General features: G+C 41.3%; 1 protein-coding gene across 1 annotated transcript in view; it reads right to left on the bottom strand.

The window, feature by feature from the left end:
* Positions 1 to 338: 338 nt before the first annotated feature.
* adgrv1 (adhesion G protein-coupled receptor V1) overlaps positions 339 to 25,239 on the bottom strand; it is a 129,946-nt gene continuing 105,045 nt past the window's right edge. Inside the window, exons 92-95 of the mRNA XM_049579190.1 lie at positions 18,689 to 18,810; positions 11,215 to 11,400; positions 7,076 to 7,253; positions 339 to 862 (exon numbers count right to left, since the gene is read on the bottom strand). Of these exons, the coding sequence (XP_049435147.1) occupies positions 744 to 862; positions 7,076 to 7,253; positions 11,215 to 11,400; positions 18,689 to 18,810 (605 nt within the window). The 3' untranslated portion in view covers positions 339 to 743. The remainder of the gene's footprint in view (positions 863 to 7,075; positions 7,254 to 11,214; positions 11,401 to 18,688; positions 18,811 to 25,239) is intronic.

Below are 25,239 nucleotides of genomic sequence, written 5' to 3'. Positions count from 1 at the left end.
CAGATTCAAATATGGTTGAAGAGCTCACATTCAAGTTTTACAGTATTTAAAACATTCTCCATGCTCTGATCTGCATTGCTAACATTTTTTTCATATTTTCTGACTCATTGCTCTCACTGCAGACACCAGCAGAGCAGTCAGACCTCTCTGACGTGCAACACCAGTTTATTAGAAATTCTGTGAGGCAGCGATTACTCACACAAACCATCCTCCAAGATGTTGTGACCCCTGACCCCACAGTGACTCACTTACATAAGTGTCACCATCATCCTCCCGGTAGTAAACTGCATCTCTTGACAAGTTATGAGCCATAAAAATGGAATCAGCACAGCCAAATATAAAATATATGGTAAATCATTTATTAACAATGTTACACAATATCCAGCCTCAGCAGCAGTCGTTCCGCTGAGGCCACATCTGTCTATATCTCATCTGCTAGGTCTCTAACAACAAAAAACTCCAAATATACATTCAGAAAACAACTCCATCAAGGACTTAAAAAATTAATTTAGTAAAACATTTATGTATAGGTTCATATATATATATGTATATATATATATATATATATAAAAAAACAGATGTACAGTAAAAATCACATACAGTATCAAACATCTATATGAAAACGTTCTATTCAAAAAGTGTGTTTTAGTGCAAAAGCATTTTATAATATAAAAATACTGTTGTAATTTTTTTCCTCCCCCAATGAAGAATAGAGGACGGGGGATCTGAGTGAGGTGAGCAGGTTAGAGGTGTGTGTCGGCGATGGGGATTCGTCTCAGCTCGACTATCTGGGAGTTGGTTACACTTCCTCCGTCGTGGCTTCCAGGGATGGACTCGTTGTCGCTGACGTTAAGGCCGGTCCCTAAAACAGATGGAAAAAAAGTTACATTAGACTTTGATCCAAACACAGGATTGTTTTCTTTGTAGTTATTCTTTATGTGGAAGGATTTCTGCAGTACATTTACATGATTTTTTTTTCTTCATAAATTACATATACCATAATACTCGCCAGAAGAAAATGTTTGCATTGTACTTCAAAACCATGAATATATTACATTTGCATGTTTCATACAGATCATATCAACATTTCTACAGTGACATAATATATAAGTTTGTAAGTTTGTCATTGAGAGATGGAGGGGATGGTGGATAACGTGTCACCCAAGCGACAGTAGATGGTGTGTCACCTTGGCAAGGTGCATGCCAAGCTGCAGGTCAGTTTGAAACCAACAAACAGCAACACTGGTTGTGGTTTTGGTGACCCTCTGCAGCATTTCCATCAGTGTTTGTGGTACATTTTTTTTTTTTTTAAACCAAACCTGGGTGTTTTTAGTGGCACATTGTGGCGTTTTCCAGCGTCATTTAAGCCACCAAATTTGGGTGTTTTTTACTGACACATCTTGCTGTTTCCCAGTACCATTTGTGGCATCATACCTGGGACTTTGCAGCGTTTCCCAGCAGCATTTGAGCCTTCAAACCTGGGTATATTTCACCAACTCATCCCTGACTTTTCCACCAACTTCTGTGCCACCAATCATGGCTGTTTTAAACCAGAACATGATCTTTTCCTAACCATGGCCAAGTGACTTCTGTGCCTAAACCTAACCACATCGTCCCCACAGTGCTGTTGAGAAACATGAAGTTTCGAAGTATCTGCTGCAAAATAATTTGCAAATGTAACATAACCGTGATTTGCAGAAACACTTTTGCTGGTGACTGAGTTGCAACAGTAGTGAACCACCTAATGTGCACACCTTTAGTGCCAATCCAATCCACCAACATCCACACAGCAAATCATTTGCAGTGTGTTTGCAGAATATATGTAACCAATACTATATGTGATAGTCTCTGTGTTATCAGACAGCATACTGTATCTGTATCTGATCAGTCATGGTAAAAAGAAGTACATGGATCAGATAGGCAGATTCTGACACAAGAGCTGAGGAAAGCATTGAGACGAGAAACTCATTATGAGTCAAAGGATAAATTAAACAGCAGGCACAATTCCATAGTATCAATGCTTCGGGCTATTATGGATTTTATACAACAGTCACCAAGGTATGTGTATGTGTGCAGGATATCTTGAGAGACCCTACAGAGTTTAATGTGTAAGGGTGAAAAACCAGTTACCAGGCCAAACAAGAAGCAAGAAATAACGTTGTGTGTGGATTTCTCCAAATTATGAGATAGACCATTCATGAATCTTTGCTATTTTTACATTAGCTACAACATGGCAAGACACTGAATACATGTTCCTGTTATAACAAAGGTTGCTGGCTGTGTAAACACCATGAACAGTCCTTGACTTCTATGTTCTCGTAACTTCTACAATGTCTTTTCTGAACACAGTATTATAGTGTTGTCAATAAAGCATAGCAAACCAAAGGTGGGTGCCGTCAGCTTCCTTGTCCAGTGTTGAATACACTGCATTAAACGCTACCCTGCAGAATAAGATGACTTCTGGCACCTATGACATAACCAGAGGAGCTGGCAGACACTTGATGCTTCAGGCAGTCACGGCTCCTTCTGACACTGATAAGAAAAAGCTGCCCTTTCGCAGTTAATGATCAGCTCTCAGTCGTACTATGTAGAGTACGTGTGCTGAAAGTGTGTGGGTGCTCCAGTGTGTGTGTTAATGGTTCACTACCAAATGAAGTGTGAAGACCCTCATTACAGCACTACTTACTGACCTCCCGTCAGGCGGTGCCCTGTTATATAATTCTGATTAGCGAAGATCTTTACTGCTGACTGACTGGTTGAGATCAAACCAGGCTATAAGTTCAGTGTGACGCATACGGACAAAGCGAGGGTCAGAGGTCACCAGGGAAAGTGTGAAATAGAAGAATGTCCTTGTGACTGGTGGAGCAACTACTTGAAAAGTTGAAAAGGTTGTCAGTTCATCAGAAAATTGTTTGTATGAAAGTTCTGGAGTTTGCATTCTAGTTTGTACACAGAAAAGTACATATTGTGTTTTCTTGAGGCAATGCCAGGGACCTGCGAGGAGCCAGCTGATTCAACTTAATTAAATCTTGCTAAACTTGCGTCTTTGCTACGCTGAATGATATAAACGATAACTTCGTACTGCTGAGTTTGCCGACAAGGAGACCAATAAATTCCCTGGCTTGTGTACTGCAGCCCTGGGGCTATTTAGGGTTGAACACCACACGAGCTCGGGACAGCAGGGGCAGGTCAGGCGAAGATGAATGTCCTGCTGCTACAACTGTCAGATTACTTGAGATGGGGAGCGACACACACACGGACAAACACACACCTCTGGGTCTGATTCACGCTGTCACCACACAATCAATAAGAGCTTAAGAGGTTAGTTTTTAGTAAAGCGAAACACTATCCTCTCAGCCTAATCCACATTCATTAACACCCATAAGTCTCTTGAACTCACACCTGTTAGGAAGGCCTTTCGATTTGGCTATCTCCATGGTTACAAGTTTTGTTTTCCTGGGTTGCATGCCAGCAGGTCTCAAGTGCTGCTGCATGTAGGTCTACGCTGCACGGAGGTACCTGAGCAGACTTTATGAGAGTCTCTGCAAAGTCAAATCAAACATCGGGACTGCACTTGTAATGGACTCAAAGCCATCAGACGCCCGGTGTTGCTCAATAATATGAATGATTAATGATTCATTTATTTTCCTTAAAAGATATTCCTCATCTCCAGAACCCCAAGAGATTAACAGAGACATTTAATGTGACCTGACTCAGTCCCATTAACTTTATGGTCTTATCGGTTCAGTCAGTCTATCTTCACTACTTATCTCCCCCAGAGCCACCGCCATATAACGGACCAGACTATTGCTGCTTTCATGATGTGATACTCAAGCTGACTGGGATATACTTAAAGCTGAGCTGAATGACTGTGTTCAATGATTAGCTGTCCATCAGCAGGAGCGCTTGCTATTGGTGGGGAGTAACGGCGACTGACAACGATCTGTAAAGCAATAAAAAGTAATCGAATCCAGGGTTGAGCACCAGACAAGAATTTCCATTACAGCTTCTCTCCTAAAAAAATAAAATAAGAATAAAATACATTTATGTCATATAAAAGCCATGCTGTTTTATGATGTTCTGTCTCAATGTCAGTCTTTATTAATTGTCTTGTGTTGTATTTAATTCTGTTTGGTAGAGCCAGACAGAGCTCTTGGCATTTTCACTTCTTGAGATTAGACAATTGCAAGAGTTCAAAAATACTGTACTTTTAAAGGGACAGTTCACCCCAAAACCAAAAATAAATGTTTCCTCTCTTAACTACAGCGCTATTTAGTGCACATTGTTTTGGTATGAGTTGCTGAGTTGTGAGTGTTGGAGATATCGTCCGTAGAGATGTCTGCCTTCTTTCGAATATAATGGAACTAGTTGGCACTCGGCTTGTGGTGCTCAAAGTGCCAAAACTAATGCATCTGAAAAACGTCCTTCTGCGCGGTGATACAGTGGTTGTGCATGTAAACATTAATGACGTCCTCTACGGTTGAGCGTTAAAGTTAGCTAGCTCAGTGATGCTAGCTAGGGTGTAGGTTTTGTTTCAATATTGGGAGATACACATCTGACAGGGGGTGTTTTGTGGGGTTCTCTACCAGAAAAAAAACTTCCTGCAAACACTTCCTGCATTCTGGTGATGTTCATGTACCAGTTTGTACCCTTTTTCAATTTATGAGGTAATGTCATTGACTACATCCAAGTAAAAGTCCCCTGCATTTCCTCTGAAATCTCCATCTGCAGGTGCTGAGTGAGCAAGCCGTGGGTGCTAGCTTCCTTCTGTGTGGTTATACAGTTGGCAGGTGTAGTTCGGTGTATTGGGGGGATTCTAGCACCAACAGTGCCATCTAGTTCCATTAAATTCAACAGGAAGCAGACATCTGTACAGTCAATATCTCCAACACTCTAGACTGATAAATACCACTACAAATAAAATGAAAAAAAAAAAAGTATTTGAGATGTTGGGGTGAACTGTCCCTTTAAGGCATCACAGACTGACTCATTTCTGCAGCTGAAAGTAAAACAAGAACAATCATGTAGGTTTTCACCGAAACCCCACAGAAACCTCCATGCTTCAAAGATTATTCATCTCATTACTATGATCCTGCTGCATGCCTCGAATGGTTCACAGTTTCGCCACAAGCCTCGCTGTCAAAAAATGTAAAAAAAAAAGGAAGAAGATGATTTTGCTAGATGAATTTGCTGGCATATAAGGCTAACACTTTGCAATGACAGCACCAAACAGCTGAATAAATGAGCCTACAGCAGATTCTAAAATTAGATTTACGTAAGCATCACTGCATCACGTCTATCTTGTACTCATTTTAAAGTGGTTATTTTTCAGCTGTGCGAAAATGAATCCAGTGGAGTCCTTCTATTTCTGGTAATGTCTCACATTAACAGTAGAGGAGTGTCCCGGTGCACCGAGGCTGCTGTTGGCTGATGTCCAGCTGAGCCTGATTCTCATTCAGACACTGTGAGGCAATTACTCTGTGATTTCAAAGAGTGAGGAGAGGACTGTGTGTGTAGATATGTGTGTGTGTGTGTGTGTGTGTGTTGGTGATATATCAGTGAGCAGTTTGGGCCCTCAGCTCATTAAACATTGATGGCAACGGAGGAAGAATGGTTTCCATGGCAGCAGAGGAATGACTAAGCACGGCTGATGCTAATGGATGTTAAAGATACTGTATGTATGAGTACCCTATGAGATTATCACACACACACACACACACACACACACACACACACACGCAGCTCTCTCTCTTTGTAGTCTAACTTTTATAATCTCATTACATTTCTATTTAACATCACATCTTTTCTCTTAAAACCGAAGGATGTTGTGTTTTTCTTTTACTGTAATTTTTAAAATGTTATTGTGGCTATTGTTATTGGATTGCAGCGACCCTTTTTACAGCATATAGTGCATTTATTTTTATATTTCATGGAAAAGTACTTGACAGAAGTGTGTAAAGTTTTTATGCTTTCAGAGTTCAACTAAACTAAACATTTCTGATCTGTTGCATATTTCTGACTCAATATGCAACAACTGTTAGGGGTGTGATATTTTTGCGATATGTTGAGTATTGCTATAAACATTTATTGTGATATATTGAAATTTATTACGCTACTTTCAACTGCAAATTATGTCCCCAAAGCAAAAGAGTGTCAAAGTCTAATTTATGTAATACGAGTTTTCCATTCATTCATCTCGCTTCAGTAACTTTTTATTGCAGCAAAATGTATCTAGTGGAATGAAAAAGCAATTTATCTTATTATTCTAGTAGGCTACCAAAACTCTAATTTGTATTTTCAATGTGATACATTAATATTTATATTTTAAAAAAAATGATACTTAGCATCTGTGTATTGATAAATTACTGCGGTGCAAAACATTGCAACACTATGCTTCAACAAAATGAATCTTGTTAAATATTTTATATTTAAAAGAAAAAAGGAAATGAAAACACTGAGGGTGAAGTTGTTAAGAAAGTGAACAAAAGTGACTTGTAAACTCTAACAATTTTATCATAAAACTATTAATACAAACACAGTATTTCAATATATATTGTGTTTCTGCTGTATGTTTTTACTGCTGTATAATCTGCTGGAAAGGTCTTTGTTTGTGCTGCTGCTTATCTTGCCCAAATCCCCATTAAACCTCTGCGGGACCCCCCTGCTTTTAAAAAGTAGCCTAAACAAAATAATAAATTAAAACCAATGTGCAATATAAATAAGATATAATGTCTGTGTTCGTATGAATTTCAGCAAGTGTTTGAAGTAGAATACAGATACTTTTTAAAACTAATTTGTCAAACAGATGATATAGTGTACGATAAAAAAAGTATCCTTGAGCAAGAAACTAAACCCCAAATTGCTCCCAATGGCTGCTCCATCTGTGTGTGTGAGAGCTTGTGAATGGTTACTGAGAAGCAGGTGGCACCATGTATGGTAGCCTAGGCCATCATTGTGAGAAAGTATGTGTGAATGGGTGAATGTGGTGTAATGTAACAGCGCTTTGAGTGGTCAGGACACTTTTAAATTTCACCATAACAGTGTGTGCGTATGGGTGTCTTGGTGGGATCCTCACCAGTTTTTAAGGCAAATATAAGGTCGTCAAACTCCTGTGATTCCTCGTCTGCGGTGACCAGGTTGGTGTTGATGAAGCCTCCCTCGGTGGTGTACGTCCCCATCACGGGACTGGGTTTAAACACACTGCTGGGCTGACTGCTGGGCCGCAGCGATGCTCGTTCCCAGTCTGCTGACACCTGAAGCACATGGATACACAGCCATATGAGCACACACACATCAGCATGCAAACAGGTGTTTGATGTTTAAATGCTTGGGAAAATAAATTCCTTTTGAAACCTGTTTAATAGAATTTGAAAATGCATGATAGTAAAAAATAGAACTTTGACTTTAAACTGTTAGGTAGGATTTTCCCTTGATAGCGGCAAAATAAAATGAATAGTAAATTTATTTATACAGCAAAATAATTTTACAAGTATTTGCAACCAGTTAATGTGCATTATCATATAAAACACTTATGTACTTGCACTTCTAAAGCTACATATCACAGTACACATAAAAGACTGTGTTCATGTGTTGTTAATAAAGGTAAGCTAACACATTAACTTCACATGAACGCAGGGCGATATCAGGTCGACCATTCTCAACATCAATTCACTCACGCACACTCACACAAATACACGCACACACACGTAATTCAGAGGATGCTGCGTCTGTCAGCCGTGTAATCATGTCTGTGACGAGTTAGGGTCAAGCAGAGTGCATGTTGTCCGAGCACCCTGAAGGGTTAAGGCCAACGCACAGGGTCACAGTGGGTTCATGGGGTGAGAGAGAGGTCAGTGGGCTTAGGGTTTCATACTGAATCAGCCTAACGTCATGGCAATGATGCTGTCAGCACAGTGAGACAGATGACAGCCTTTTGTTTAGAGTCATAAATAGTATTTTTTGTGGGAAGGGTGGGGACGTTTTATTCAAGCACCCATACAGGAAAAGACAAGAGTGATGGGAGAAAAAAAGAGAGAAGATGACAGAGAGTGGAATAAAAAGAGAAAACTGACAACACGGATTTATCGTACAACAAAAGAATATCACTGAATGCGTGTATCCTGCTTATTTTTTCCACAACAACCAGACGAATCCATTATCTTCCCTTGTTTTCCTCTGTATTCATTTATTATGAATGCCTCATCTGTGCATGTGTACGCATAAATGTGTGCGTGTGGTGTGTGTTGTACAAGCTTCTAAGGCTTGTTGTCCTGTAACCGGTACAGCGTGTCCCAGTGAGGTGAATTAAGCACCACCAGGCACCTAAGATCTGTCACATCCACTTTGGAGAGAGGCAGTGAGTGGATGACTCAAACATTTCAATAAGATATTCAACCCTCAAGTTATATGCACCTGCCCCTATTCTAGTCTCACTTCAATTTCCTTTCAACCGATCCACTCCACAATCATCACTCATCGCACACTCACATCGCCACTCTTTGTGGTCTCTATCTGTGTTCCTGTTCTCACTGGGCTGTAGCCAAATCTCAGAGAGACAGGAGTGTGCTCTCATGAATAAAACAAGATTACTGGATTCCTGTGTGTGGAGAGAGATCGAGACACAGAGAGGGAAGGGGGAGTTCCCAGGAGTAATGAAGTTAAACCTGCCCCCTTTTTTTCTCCTTCTCTCTCTGCCTCTCACCAGCTCAGTCCTTATAGGGTATTCTCCAGGGACAAAGTTGCTGAGGACACACAGTCACTACAAAAGTACTGCATGCGTGTGTGTGCATACAGTGTGTTTTGTGCTTCCATGCAATGTGCCGATGTGTCGGAAAGGGCGCAGGAGAAGTTGATGTGGGTTTTAGTGGGAGTTATGAAGGCTGACCGTTTACACAGACGTGTTGTGAATCAGTCTGAAGTGGCAGACGTGCCAAAAGAGTGTGAGTGTCTGAGTTAGCATGAATGTTCTTTGTGGAGTCATGCACAGCTGATGTCAGAAATGTGTGAGAGACGACCAGGAATGGGCAAATAGAGCCATGGGAATGAGGGCATGGGAAAAAGAGGGGAGGTGGAACGCAGTGACATAAGGTAAAGACTGGACTGTAAAGTAAAATTACAAGCTTGGTCTAATTTTCCTAGTTTTATCTTTTGCTCCTATAAATTATGATAATGTATTACTCAATTATCCCTAGCGGAGCGAAGAAAATCAAGTAGTCAGACGATTACACAGTTTGTTAAAAAAACTCTCAGCAAGATTATCTAAATGATTGGTGGTGAAACTAATTATGCTCCGGTAATGTAAGCTATCTGCCCTCATTGCATAGAAAACTGCATCATATATTAACGCATTCTTACTCAAACCTCGTTAAATATGACAGCTTGTTCACTGGCTTTACGCTTCAAACTATGACGCTCTAGTTACCCCTCCAGTGTCAGTTTTGGAAACTCAGGGATGGTGTGTCAGTTTCTGCTTGTTACATGCACAGAGACACGTATAGCTGCAGACACATTCCATTTGTAGAGTACACAACATGCCCCTACAAACTGCACCTATCACTAGTACAAGACAAAACCACCATTGCAACAGTTATCTGAGCCCTGTTACAATGTGACTCTGTGGGCCAAATGTAGCAATAATCCACTTTTTACTTTATTATACATGAGGACACAATTCACTTTATGTAACGAGCTGTAACCCTGATACTTCATAGCTAGCTAATAGCTAACTTAGAATTTATGTTGCGACTTAAGCTTCCGCGGTCAAGGGGTGAAGGGGGCTGATCATGGACTGACGTGTAAGTATGGTGGGCAAGTCATGTGGCTGCTCCAGCTGCAGGTATACCAACTTGCATGCACAGTGTCTTTTTAAAATAAACTTCCATGTTCACAGTAAATGTAAGTGTTGCCGCCAAACAATTTTAGGTTTAGGCAACAAAACTACTTTAGAAAAAACATCATGGTTTAAGTCAACTAACTAAATTTGTTATATAACTTAAGTAGGTTAACGACTATGTAACATAATGTATGTGACATGATCTAGGCTATGTGACATTTACTAGGTAATGCAGTTGAAAAAAACAGGACATGAACACAGGTCTCCCGGGTAAAAGTCCTGTGTTTGTTTGACCCATCAACCACCCCAACCTACTTGGACTTCCTCGCTCTTTATACTACACCAGTGGTTCTCAAATTTTTAATACCACCTCAGAGGATATAAGGCTCTCTCAAACCATTCATTTCCTTTCTATGTTGCCATCACAGATTAGCTTGTAACTAATCAAAGACATAAGCGTGCGCTACAATCATAATCATGACTACAGTACATAGCAGGCTGTTATTGCTTTTTATACTATGTCATCTACATCAAAATTAGCAGAAAGCCCGGTACGTCTCATACAGATTAGGGCTGTCAATCTTCCCCCAAAATCAGATTCAAATTTTTAATGTTTTTTATGTTAAAAATTCGAATAACATTCAAATTTTTCCTTGGTATAGGCTATAGCCTAGGCCTACCACCGCATTTTTATATTTTTGTGTTATAATGACGTTATTTTAATATTTTGCATCACATGCAAAAGTGAGCGTCTCCGGCATGTCAGCGCAGCGGTGTCGGTACCGACTGAGAGGAGAGGAGATGGATTGTAGGTCTGTTTGTAAATAGGGCTTCTCTGACAGTCATGTATTTCCCCAAAAAGCACCGTTTTTGGTTTTTTTTGTTTTTTTCAAAATATTCGAACCTTCGAATTGTTTTCGAATAGCGAAGTTCATTCTGACAGCCCTAATACAGATGAAAGGTGCCTTGTGCGTTGGAATCTGACACCAACGGCCACCAACCAAGCTGCCAGTTTTGACACACTAGGAAGGACAACAGGCAGGATAAGTATGGTAGGTTAAGATTGAACAGGGAAGTGAATTTTGGACTGGGTGCTGCATCCCCAGATTGTAGCAAAGATGTTTGCGAGCAAAATGTTTCATAACCAGTAGAAATGTACAAGCAGAAGACCTAGATCATAAAAAACATAACTTTCTATAACTAGGCTAATAGCTAAGAGTGGAAAATGAAGTGCACTGTAACCAAAATAAAAATGCTGAGCACTAGAGTATGGAATATACGGGTGATGGAGTATGTATAACACAAGTGTTTCTATCTCTGTGATGGCCTGTTAAAGCTTTGTGTGTGTGTGTGTGTGTGTGTGAGTGTGTGTGTGTGTGTACCTCCTCCATGGCGCTGATGAGATTCTGAGTCGATTTGCTGATGTCACCTCCCACAGTGGTGGGTCCCCCTCCCTGGTAGGTGGAGTCGGGACTGTCATGGCCGCTCATCTCCACTGTGTAACTGGCTTTGGTCGGCCAACACAGCTGGTTGTGCATGACGAAGTACACTGCAAACACATACAAGCCCTGTGGAGAGAGGGGGGTGGTGAGCATTATGAGAAATTCTCCACGGCCCTGTCACTTTATCTACTTGCAGAGCTCCTCAGTATCATGTAAGCTTAATTTAAAGCCTGATACAGACTCATGGAATCTGTAACATCGCTAGCTTCATCTTTCTGTTAGGAAAACGTTTCTGATGTTGGCAGGTTTCATGGTTGACTGTAATGCTAGGGGCCCAAGAACTAAATGCTTTAAATATGAATGTATATATTTTAAAGTTATAAAACTTCAGGATAAACTTTGTTATATCACTATACTGCAGACAGAATACATTCCTTTTGAGCAATGCATTGCTATTGGGCTAAAAATTAAACTTCTTTTACATCATTATTAGCAGCAGCATCTCTCCCAATATGATTAATGAAGTATGACTTCATCACTGGGCCATGACATCATTGGCACCCTGGTATTTCTAATTCCTCCGACTTCCCAGTCATTACCAAATCCTCTTGGTCAACAGCACCGGGTTGTGAATTACCCCAAAACACTTGAGTGTCAAATACTGCAGGGCCATCCCGCATTTCACAACACCCATCAACCGGGCGATGACGGCAGACAGAGCTGCACAAGAGTGCAGGGCACAACATGTGTGTGTGTGTGTATGCAGGTGCATGCAAATGCACAACCCAACCTCACACACAGGCACACATTTAGACAGATGGAAAGACTGTGGTCTCCAGATATGCTAATTCAGTCCCTAAAACCAGATTTCTTTTATATCCTTTCCTTTTCCAAAACAGATTTTTTTAAACATCCAATTTTGGGACCATCAATTTTGTTACATATTCAAACCATAAAGCTGCATGTCACCAAACCACTTGTTTCTGTTTTATGTCTGAGCACAAGAGACAGCAGATGAAACAGCCGCATAACAAATGACAGCAAACTGTAAAACCATCAACATGTAACTGAGGGATATTGACACAGAGAAAGGATTATAAACAGTGCTGATGGTTACAATCAATATTATGAGGAGGACAACAGGAATCGTCACTGGAAACTGTGTTTTTATGGGTGCACTGTAAAACCTGAACATCCAGCTTGTAGGAAGGGAAAAAAGGGCTGCAAACAGATAAAACACATGGAAAGACCACACAGGTCATTAGCTGTGCTTTATAGCCTGGTGTGTCTTTAAGACTGAGATACACTTACTGTCTATGAGTGCTGTACATCAATGTTAAACATGAGGACACTATGTCCATCAAGAAAGGTAAGGTGTAAGTCTTGTGTACTGTGATTGTACTGTCAAATCTTTCTGTTTGCATTTTCTGCATATGAAGTTAAAGACAAATGAACCTTCTTTGTGTGGTAACATAAAACACTTAACAAAAGCAGCCAGGTGTGTATTCGCATAAGGGTGTGTATGTTGCTAACCATGAGTGCGGCTCCATCGCAACAGCGCTGTGGGTGATTAGCACAGATCATTAGCAGCTGGTGCAGCCTGAGGAACAGGCTTTACTACCATAGGCCTGTTATGTAAGTGTTCCCTGATCACTGGAGAGGCCACGTCTTTAGAGATGGAAAGCGAAGGACATAAGGAAAGCAAGAAGGACAGGGAAGGTGGTGGGGGTGGGAAAGCTTGGATCAAGAGAAAGAAAAGAAGACCATGAGCAGAAACAATAAAACTAGATGAAGTGTATGTATGGAGAAAGGAAGAAGCAAAAGAATAGCTGGGGAAGTGTATTGTCTGTGATATGTGAAAGGGACAAGGAGACAATAAAGTAGAGTTGTCAAAACAGATAAAAGCCCGCTTTTCCATGTGCACTTTTGCCCGTGCCAAGTCAAACCACATTGTGCAAATTTGAGTTTCCATTGTCAGTTTAACCATGCTGTGTCACGCCACGCCTGAGATGGACCATTTCTGGAGTCAGGCCGAAGACAGCCCTGACTGCCTCCAAAACGGTGACGTCTTGCTGCCCGCAGCCAACCACTGACCACCCTCCTTCTCCCCGATCAAACAAGCCTTGTGGGACTTAACTAATGTCTGTGCAGGACAACAGAGAGGAAGACATTTTACAAAGTCTCTAACTGAATCTCTGTGGTTTGGAGTTTAGTTTCTCTCCTGTGTTCTTGTTTGTACTTTCAGATATCTGCTTTATTTTACTGCTTCATGTTCGTTTTCAGCATATAGGAGTCATGTTAAGTTGTTGGTTATGAAAACCCAGTATTTCCTTCTTTTGGTGCTTCACAGTAAAAGTGTTTACGTAACAAAATAACAGGGGACTTTTATTGTACAAAAATTATACGAAATTAAATGTGTTATCACCAGATTAGCAGAACTTTGTTAGCAGCTTTTTTCAGTACAAACAAGTCTACTACTACCACAGGGAGGGAAAGTAAAGGCAGAAACAGCCACCGTGAGATTTTAGATCAGGAGCTTCAGACAACAGGCCCACACTGTTCCTGTGCAAACAGCTTGCCTCCAGTACGTACACTTCTTTAACCTGCGGTGTGGCATTATGGAAAACACTTGCAGCAAAATAACAGTTGACTTTTAAACCTCATCCACTCAAGACAAGCCATCAGAATTACACCTTCAAGCAGGTAGTCCTGTTCTAATTAAGATGCAAATCCCTGCTGTGCTGTGCTGTGTTGTGTTGTGCTGATGCGCAAAGTCAAACCAAGTCAAGTTAGGCCAGCACATGTGTATGGAACAATGGCAAAAGGCTTTTGAACTGACTCATATGACAGTGATGCTGTTGTTAGGATAAACTGGATGGGTGCAATATTCCCTTCAAGTGTCTTGTGATGTGTGGAAATCATTTTCTGTGCTCAGATCTATTTCCCCTAAATCCTAATTCTTTGCAGGCCGCACACAGCTGGCTGTATGTGCATGCACACGCGTGGGCCAGTGTCTTCTTTCTTCATAATAACACACAGATATCCTGTGTCCTATTTATAAGCGAGTACAAAGGTTGAATGGGGAAGCGGGGGTGGAGCTGAATTGTAATGGATCATGGTGCTGCTCCATTGTGGATGTCTCTGGCTGCAATGATGCAACAACGTAAGGTTTACCAGCACAGAGGCCGCCGCAGGAGGAGAAAATGAGGGGTGGTGCTTTGCTGATTGGATTATTGTCCACTACTAATTCAGGCTGATGTGGCACAGATGTGGGTCCAGAGTAATGGTGCGGTATGGTGGAAAACCAGGGATGGAAGGAAAAAGAGAAAATCTTAAGAAACTGAGGTTTGTCCTTTAAAATGTCTAAAGATCATCATTATTCTGTTTCACAGAATGGTTCAATCCCAACTAAAGGTGGCTTTCTACGAACACTGCACTCAGTAACCAAAGAGTTCTCTGTGCTCTGCAGCACAAGCACAGTTGTGCACAGCTGTGGCATCTGCAGCTGTTTAATGGTGCTTAGTAATCAGCTGTTGGGAAATGTGCCACACAACCACATCAACAACAACAACGAGGTAAACACGGAAAATTCACCTAATGGAAAATTCACGGCATGAAGGAAAGAAAAACAACCGCTCTACTATGCTTTGCAGCAGAAACCTGCAGTACAACGACTTCTAACCTCAAGGCAATGAACAAAATGGAAAATGAAAGCAGCTAGTGGAATTATAACTTGCAAGAAACAAGTATGCAACACCTTAGCCTGTATGATATGCAAATACAAAGTTTGCTTACCTGACATGACATCTAATTTGACGAGATTTGGACATGACAATCATCACACCATTTTGTGCAACAATTTTTATAAGCATTCTGTAAGCAGCCCCCTTGCAATGGCACCAGGATTCATTACCATAAGATAAACTTATTTCATACATTTCTGAGGGCCTGCATCAGGACATCATTTAATTGCTGTTAAAGGTGTACAGAGTGTTTGATGAGAAGTGCATTCTCAGTCTCGTTATCAGGATCCCATTTGCTTTCATTAAACTTTCATTCAGTCCCTAATGGAAGCCGCACAATAACACAAATGTCAGCCTCTTACCTCTCAATTCTTTTCTCCTTCACAGCTACATAAATAAAGATTGCTCCATAAAACGTACGTGCACACAAATCTAATTGCAACCATGCGTGGTTCATGGCAACAGCATCTCCATCAACACAGAGTGCCTTTCCTGAGCAGGGCTTTGTGAAAACTGGGTCAGACGAGTTTGTTTACTGCTAATCAATGTCCTTGGACACACTTTGGCTTTCGGGCTCTTTACCTGTCTGTTCCACTCGGATGAATCCTTACTTATTCCTACTGCAGACACAGACCAAACCCCAGAGGCTCCCGTTTTGGTCTGAGCTTTGAGGTTGTAATGTAGGAGCTAGGATTGAAAATCAATTGCCATAGTTCTTTTCTAAAAGACTTTTTTTGTTGTGAATGCTGAGTTTGAAAAGTTGGCTCCGAGGGTCAACTTGTCGCCAGAATTTGTCCCGCCGAAAGCCAAGGGAAAACTGGATGCAATGAGAGGCAATCTATTAGGCTGGCATGAAGTCCTTTTATGTTGTATTCCCCCCTTCTCAGAAGAAATGTAACTGATTGCTATAGAGGCCGCAGAGGGGGGCGGGTGTGTATGTGCATGCATGCCTGTATGTTATTTGTGTGGAAGTGGACATCGGAGGATTGGAGGCAGAAAACTAAGGGGGCCTCAGGGGCCTGAATCAAAGACAAGAACACATTATGGTCATTACAGAAAGAACAAAGTACTCTAGTCTGAAATGTTCCTATAGGATTAAGACGGGATTTTTACCTCGTTCAACATGAATCTTGTGTCTAGAAAACACGGACAAGTTAAAAAAAGGTTAAGGAATCTAAGAAAGCAATGGTCACTCAGTCTCAGGACAAAAAAGGAATGTATCACAGAACTGTACATACTGACAAACCTGGTCACATAACCGACGACCACTGACTTTAAGGAGCACAATCACGCCACTGGTCAGCTGAAGGAACTGACCACATGATGTCACAGAGTGGGACAAACTCTATTGGAGCTCATAAACAAGTGTTAAGTACGACATCGACTGTTGGCGTTGACATCACTTCTCTTCATTAGTCACTTCACCAACAGGAGAAGTTTACTTTGGAGCAACACTGTTGTCTTTGGCGTGCGGATGCTACATATCACCACTGGCTACCACAGACCTGTTACGGCACACTTTACATGCAGATGGTGTCTCTCAGAGGATGACAGAAGAGACCACAAAACATTTATAGACTAGACATGAAAGAAAAGATCCTATTGTACCAAAGAGAGTAGAGTTGGGAGAGCTTCCTGGGTATCATTAGAAAGACAGCATTGTGGAGTTGCTCGAGATGTAAGACATCTCCACATAACTACATTCCTGTGACACTGTTAAAACTAGTGTTAAACACGTTCTAGCTTTTTCAGTCAAACTCTATTTTGGATTCAAGCCACTGATGGTCAGTATGTCCTGCATGGTATCCCTTAAAAATATCCTTGTTGAGATGGTTTGGCAGCTGTTGCAGGTTGGGGGAAGAAAGCAGGCTTTTTCAAAGAAAGACATTCTCCCAGTCCACACTAAACCATTTCTTTCTGATCAGCCAGGTGCAATTAAAAAAGTCATTAGGATGCACATTGTCATCTCTATATCAAGCAAGTCTTTCATAAATTGCATAAGAGATTGGGCCTTGGAGAAATCTAATCTCTGATAGAAACTACTATCAATGCTGAAACCAGAGGCAGCTGAGTTCAACCTATAATCATTAATAATTGTCTGTTACGCAACTCTTTGAAGTTACAGTGGATTGCAGTGTAAATGTCTGGGAGTTTCCAGCTGTGAAGAGATATGCAGTTATCTTGTGCCTCATAAATGTACTTGCTTTATCTCTTCTCATTCTTGGAACACAGAGTCGGAATAAAGACGGGGAGTGACAAATTAAGAGAGAGGCAAAAAGACAGACAAAAGCACAAACAGAAAGTGGACAGAGAGAGAAAGATGGCAGTGAGAGACTTCATAGAGATGTGACACGGTGATAACCCTGCTTCTGTATCCACTCCTGAGGCTCCTCTTGCTCTGACCCGGCCAACACATCAAAGTAGGGCTTCAAAGTGGGATGAAGTAGCCTTCATCACTCCCTCACTCCCAGAGTCAACAAAGCATCAACACATCCACACCAACACACTAGTCTAGTAGCCTAAATCATCAATATTCTATTTCAGGAGGCCTTCTGGTATCACAATGCAAGGAATGCAAATTAGCATGTAAATGCAGGTTTTTTAAACGCAGAAAAAAACAATTAAAATAAAAGATAAAAGATAGACTCCTTTTCCAATGCCAGTAGACCAAAGCCATGTATACGGCGCTGCAATAGATGAGTTTGCTTTTCTGTTGTGTCATGTTTGACATCACAAACACATTGGAAAACAGGTCAGCAAACAGTAGGAAGCAGCATGGAGGCCAGCGGTAAACGCTCTTTTTTATATCTCTCACTTGTTCAGTCTCACTTTCAAATTGGTGCCAACTTTTTTGGACTGATGCTCAAGTGCTGCTTTGACAAAGACTGATGGAAGTTGTGGTAGCGTGCTGCATTGTGTTGTAAAAGGGCCAAAATGATTGTGTCCACCCGAGTGTCATGTTTCCATCACTGCCGACCGGAGCCTATTTGAGCTGAAGCCGATAAATTCCTTGGACTACTGCAGAGTCATTTGTCCTGGGAATGAATGCCGATTGTAACCTTTTCCACTGAAGACAAAAACAAATGTAAGTGGGTCTTGGTGATTCTTTTGTCCAGTGGGAAAAGGGCTACACTAACCAACTACCACACAGAAAATAAAAATCTGTTCCATAAAATCTCATCCAAAAGTACACATCTTGATATCATTACTGTGCCCCATTACTTCTCCTGGCTCAGTGTGCCAAAAGTGAAACAGCAACATTTTGCTGGGAGGTGATTTGGAGGTGCTACTGGGAGCTGTATAACAAAATAATAGTGTACCTCTAATGTCAGCTGAAGTCAAACCTGAGAACACTTCAAGCTTGAGGGTGCAGATCAAAACATTTCTTTAGATTAGTTTCACTTCATGACTCTGCACTGGGAACATTAACAAAAATGACAACTTAAAGTTATGTTGATGGCACCAGTGAAATTAATGACAACACTAATGATTAGATTCGGAATGATGGTAATGGACAGCAAATCACTACATTCATCTTTTTTGGTACGGTGATGTTGCTGTTGATTGAGAGTATAAATAAAAGAACTGTATAAATAAATAAATAAATGAAAAGGCACACAAGTAAGTGAACATGTCAACAGACAAATAGATAAACAGGTCAATAAGCTCACCAGCAAGCAGTTGAAGATGACGTAGAGGATGAGCATCCACAGGTACCTGTAGCCCATATGGAGTCCTGCCCACAACCAGACCAGGGAGATGAGCAGGAACAGGTAGAGGACCAGCGGCACCTCTGGAGCAAAAGATAACAACAGGGGAGGATTAAAAGTCAGCATCTTCACAAGTTAATACATCAACAACTTAAAGAGAGAGTTATTCCTTTATGACTATTGTAAAATCAAGTTAATAAACTTTTATCATTTTTATAGTTGATGAGTAAAGGCTCATAATACCTGCTGTATTCTTATATGATTGTTGACATGCACAAACACCTGAATGACTACTATGGACATTTTATAGTTTAATGTGATATATAAATGATCCATCCTTCATGCTTGAGTCCGGATGTTGATGTATGATCTAGTTTTTGGGTGAGACACAGTATAGGGTAATCCTAATGTAATGTTGCAGTGTTTTCTGAAGCAGGGTAGTAGCAAGAAAGTGTTGGTGTGTTAGAGCCAAGAGCGGGCCTCAGGAGCTGTTTAATGAACCACCTCTTACAGCCCCAAATCAGCATTGGTGCGCAGCGTCTTTTCTGCTCCAAAAGTCTTAATGAGTACACATGGTCTACATGTGGAGTCATGAGGACACTGATTACAGCCCAAACTAGTGCTTGCTGTACATTGCTGAGGAGCAAAAAAACATTAGGCTGGCTGAGAGGACCCCAGGCGCGCACACACACACACACAAAAACACACACATTCATGTATGCCAATAAGCAATAAACAAGCCAGCATGCACTCAGGGCTTAATCTATTGAGCATTTGCCATGCCATGAATGCTGAAACTGATCAAAGAGCCTGTGTGCACAGTCCTTTTGTTTGTAGAAATGGCATAAGCAACTGGCATGTATAGCATGTTAAGCCACATTTATTCATACTGTTTTTTTTAAGGGTAAGAAATGGTAGGGTGCAAAATGGAGTAGATTATGATCACTCCTTAATTCACTTGACACGTGTGTAAATGTGGCTGGCATTCATTGTCCAATGGTTGAACATTCAATCTCAGAACCCATCGGCTATTTGTTTGATGTGTATTTAACCTCTGGGGGCAACGGCCAATATAGCAGGAGTTCACACGTAGCCAGCAGATATCTCAGCCTGTTCTCATTTGCAGGGCATCAAATACTGGCACTCTGTAATGTGATTTTGATGCCAAAGGCACCCGTTTGCATCTTTATGAGACACACTGGGCTTTCAAGTAACACCAAGGTAAACCCATCCACAGCAATACTTGGCGCTGAGAGCAACTGATGAAAGGTCTGATGAAGGTCTGAAGCAGAGTATGTAAGGTGGTAGGGATGGGGGGTGGATGGTTCAAACGAAACCAGACTTTCGACCAGGTGACCACAATTCGTGTCCTGTGTGAAAGCAAAAATCGATGTTGTTTGACTACACAATAACGTACAGTCGTCACTCACTGACCTGAGTCATGTGACATATTCATATCAAGTGATGTAATGTTTTAACCTAAAACATGATCTTTTTCCTAAACCTAAGCAAGTAGTTTTGTTGCTTATACCTAACCGTGACCGTTTCACAACATTAACCAAATGTTACAATGTGTTTCAGCTGTGTGTCACATAGATAGGCTATAGCAATGGTTCCCCACTGGTGGGTTGCGGTCCAAAAGTGAAGTACAGTGAATATGAATGAACCACTGGGCTAAAGGTTGCCCTGTACATCGTTACGAGATGCTGGGGGACATAAAAAAAAGTTGGTATTTGATGGCCTGGCTATGATAACAGGTTGGATATCCGGATAAGGGATATATCGGTCAAGACTTCCTGCTCTGTTAGCAGGTCATTATGGCTTATCTCAATGAACAGATAGCATAGGAATGCAGGTAAGCTTTTAGAATAGCTAATAAAAAGCTAAACAGCTGTCACATGATAGCGGATGTGCTCCAATTTTGCATTTCAGCCAATGCGGTCTGATAGATTATAGTAATAGTAGTAGTATTAGTAATGGAACATCCTAAAGTCTCACAATTTACCTACTCAAGGCCACAACAGGTTTCGAAACTAATTAATGTCAATAAATTAAGCACTGTTTTGGAGATAGGTGTGCCCCTCTCTATAATTTGAGAGTTTGTACTTTCTGCTTGTCCTTAAGTAAATATGGCCCTATAATCATGCTTTCACACATAAGCATTCAAATCAACACTTGCCACAAAACAAACATGACCTTGTGCCAAAATGCCAAGTCTTTCTCCTGCATGCTGTTTACAATGAACACACACCACTCTGCACAACACAGCATGCAGAAAAATGCTGAAACAGATCTGTTGTATTTGGACTGCGTCAAGTGTTTCTAAGATAAGACCACCAAGAGACCTCTCTGCACGTGTTTCTAAACTGAGCTCTCCCATAGCAACTGGTAACCCACTTTCTTGCAGGGCTGATACAGTGTATACCAGGCATACAGTATGTCATGCGACACAGACTTTATTTATAAAAGTAAAGACGGATACATTTAGATTCCTTTTAGCCATTGCCCTTTGTACTTTTAATGATTCATGATGTGAGCGTTCAAGTGAAGAACCTCTGTCTCATACTGAGGCGGAGACTGAATAAAGGCCAGTGGCGAGTCCTTGCGCCTCATCTACATCGGGTCATGGTGTTCCTCCCAGCTTGAAAAAATAATTCTCTCACCTATTATTGGAAAGGTTAATCAGAGGACAAACAAAATGAGCACTGCCAATCAGGAGCAGACTGAGTCAAGTGTCAAGAACGAGTCATCACAACAAAGAGGGAGAGAGACAGAGGCCTGACAAATAAACAAGCTCACTCCTATCCAGCTTGTTTCTTTTAGGAGAAAATGCTGAAACAAGACTAGTAATGCTACATTTTTAACTGGACATGGTTCCTTGTAAAGAAAAGAGATTTACAAAAGAGAAAAGCATAAACATTATAGCCTGCTTGCTAAGTGTTTGTGTTAGCATCATTTGCTTCACAAAAGAGGGGAAGGGATTTGTTTGCCAGCTGGTTGTCACAGGTGTAATTCACTGATCTAATTTGAACATTGTCAACAGAATATTAAAAACCCACCCACGTCGTGAACACCATACTCACAGTGGCTGTAATGTGTAGAGCTAATGGGAGATCCTGGGTAAACACTGCGGGGACATTTTCAGCCATTACCATCAAATTAGAGTCCCACATCTTTTTGATTTGTTAGCATTAGCCTCGGTCTGATAAATTTTAACTTGATGAATTGAGGCTTTAAGAGGCAGAATATTAGGAATTATATGACCAAACTAAAAAGTAACAAAGAAAGTTTGAGAACTGAATATCATTAGCCTGTTGTTGTTTAGTGTATACTCATCCAACAGCTGTATATCTTACAAAAAGTGCCTGTAACAGTTAGGCTATGTTTAGGAAAAAATGACGTATGTACTTAAAGGGACATTGTGCAATTTCAGTTGTTTACTGGCAAAAATATGTCATCATTGGTGTATTATTACCTCCACCAATAATCTGACTTATTCTCGTAAAAGGAGAATTTTGGATTTGTTTGTACATTGGGCAGGTAAGTCATTTGGGGGGGTTCCATAACGTTTTGCCGTCTTGAAAATTCATCCGCCTGCAGGGGACATATACCACTACCAGGGACTAGCCCCGCCTTCAGTATTTTCATTGAGAGCCAGGCCAGTGCTGCGTGACTGAGAAGTTGAAGGAGAGGAGCAAGAGGTGCTTCGCAAATACTCCGGCAGGATCATGCATATGCAGCATCACGGGAGATGGAATCCTCGTCACCAAGAAAGCACAAAAGGGAATCAAAAAGGCAACGTGACCGGCAAATTCAAAAAACGAGGGTCAACATCGGGGTAGCCTTTTCCAGGTGGAAAGAGCTGCTGAAGGAGAAAGGTAATGCAATCACAGGCCAGTGCTGCTGTTAGCTAACAGTGATGCGAGGAGAGGGATGAGGTGTGTGAGGTTGAGCCGCTTGTCAGTTATCAAAAGACAAGACATGATTGGTTTGTTGTGATATACACCCACCCCAACAGTCCTACATTGTAATCACAGCCAGCATGGTGAGGAGGGGGTTTGTCAGCTCCCGTCAGGTGTGTCTGTGTAGGAGCCTGATTGAATACTCCATGAAGTATCGGATGACATGCTTTCATCAATGTTATCATAGCTTTTTGGTACACAGCGGCTACCGTTGTTGCAATACATGTTTGAAACAGTGAGGTGCTAGAGTGCGCTATCCATTTGAAAGCAATATATGATTTCAACCTTAGATGGGAGAAATTCCTACACACTGTGGCTTTAATGTAACGTGATGCTGTGTTGTGACGTATATATACAACTTAAAATAACTCAGTGTTGACTTTTGGTTGGGTTGGTTAGGTTTAGGCATGAGGAGTGAGTTTGGTTATGATTAGGCAGAGGCAAAGTAAGGCAGAGTAGGATGGGTCGTGTCTTCACAATCCAGGATTTTGACCCAGGAGTCCACTATTCGTTGCCCCTTGCATAAGGAACAATGAATAGTGGACTCCTGGGTCAAAATCCTATGTGTGCTTGATCCGACTACCTTCCATGCTGATTTTGTTGTTCTTTATACTCCTGTCTCCCTCCTTTGCTCCCGTCAGTGCATGAGCACAGCCTCTTTGCTCATGATTACATGAGTTAAATACGAATTACTGTGCATTACTTGTCGTAGGTATAAGTACAAATAGTGCATGAGAGCAGCCTGTGTTGCCAGCTCAAGGGTGATTGTAGATGGCACTCAAATGTTTTTCTGCAACCATACTGCATTTCTGTTGCTTCAATGAAGCTACAAAGCTGAGCAACTTACTCTACGTATGCATCTGCATTACTTGTGAAAAGACTTTATGCATGCAATGTCTGTGATGCTCTGTGTATTTCTGCGAGTGTGTTTATTGGGGTGTAGAAGGCTGGGTTGGTAGGGTGGGTAGAGTTTGCAGCAAGATCATCTTGTGTGGTTGAGAGTGTGATGTACCATTGATAACTTATGATAACTCCATATGGTCGTATTTTCTGTTGCATGACCACATGGAGAATATTTTATCAAATCTACAAAAGAGTGCACCATAAGTTTAATCTAATGCATAACAAATGAATTTCAAGGTGACATCTACAATCACTTGTACCCAGACAGACATAAATGCTTTGAATACGGAGGTAAAATGTACCAATTCAAAATTGCACTGCTGAGTCACTCTGTCGTCTGCTGGCTGGTGTTATGTAGGGCAGGCTCTACAGTTCACTTCACAAGTAGGATGGAAACACAGGGCGCTGGCCCCAAGTTTGCACAAAAAGCCCTTCACTTAGGTGCCACTTCCACCACCCTGTCAGCTCCACTCTGCTCCAAGTTCTGCTCCTTATCTCACTGCAGCTTTCCTCCGGCTCAACCCTGCTGTACTTTCTGAGCGCTGTTTCCTCCTTATTTCTATTCATGCCTCTCCCTTTCCCTTTGAGACTTGTTTCCTGTAAGTCATTATTCATTTCGCCAGTGCTCATTGTTTTCCGATGCTTCAGTATTTTTATTTCACACCTCTTTGTGCTTTTTGCTCACTCTGGACATTCTGTGTTATTTTGGTGTGTGCTTGTTCAGAGTCTGTAAATCTGCTTCATAAGCCTGTTGATCGGTTGCTCTTCACTGTTGTTTTTCTCAGCACTCTCAAACCTTCTACTGTTTCCAGTCAGAGCAACATAGGCTGTGTCTATCTTGTTCTTTTTACTTTTATTTTGCACATCTGTCTCTATCTGCTCCCTCCCTGGTTTGAGTTTTCCAACCATGTAAGCACATTCCAGTCTGCGGACAGGGCAGAGCTCCCACAGTAAGAACAGGTTCCCAGAGCCAAATGCTGACTGACTGTTTGGCTTGACACCACTAAGAAGAAAGAAGCAGAGCAGGCCCAAGTTCTCTGTAATTACTGTATGTCTGCATATACTTTTATGTGTGTGAACATGCATTAATGCATATGTAAGCCTTCATGTTAAACATGACAGATGATGTCATGGGTATCTTTCTGTCCGGCGAAGCTCAGAGGTAAACAAACTGTTTAACGACCCCCAGTAGTGCAGTTTCTGCTCAAATCTATTTGTTGTGATTTTCTCTGGACATGAGGGAGCTACTTTTCTCCACAGGAGCACAGGCCCCAGTTTCCATTTGACCAGAGCTGGTTCCTGGTGTGAGAGGACAAACTGAAAGGAGAACTCGGATTCAACAAAAACAGCCGAGGCAGAAACTCAAGACAGTGCTGACATCTCTGTTAAAGAAAGGTCAGCAGCTGTAATAACAACAAGCTGTAATAAGTGTGTGTTAAGCACACAAACAGCCCACACACAAGTAATATATCTGTGTGAACTAAGTGTGAACATCACGGCACAGTTAAAACTGTGTCTTTTATATGGTTTAATTTCAATATTCTGGTGAGAGTAATGATATTATTAACACTATAGTTCAGAGTGCATGTTTTTTGTGTGTGGGCTTTCATGGTTGCAGCAAAAGACAAGTACATTTATCAGTTTACA

Source organism: Epinephelus fuscoguttatus, linkage group LG6 (genome assembly GCF_011397635.1).
Source record: "Epinephelus fuscoguttatus linkage group LG6, E.fuscoguttatus.final_Chr_v1".
NCBI lineage: Eukaryota > Metazoa > Chordata > Actinopteri > Perciformes > Serranidae > Epinephelus > Epinephelus fuscoguttatus.
The sequence above is the reverse complement of the archived record's forward strand: the minus strand, read 5'-3'. Positions and strand labels throughout refer to the sequence as shown.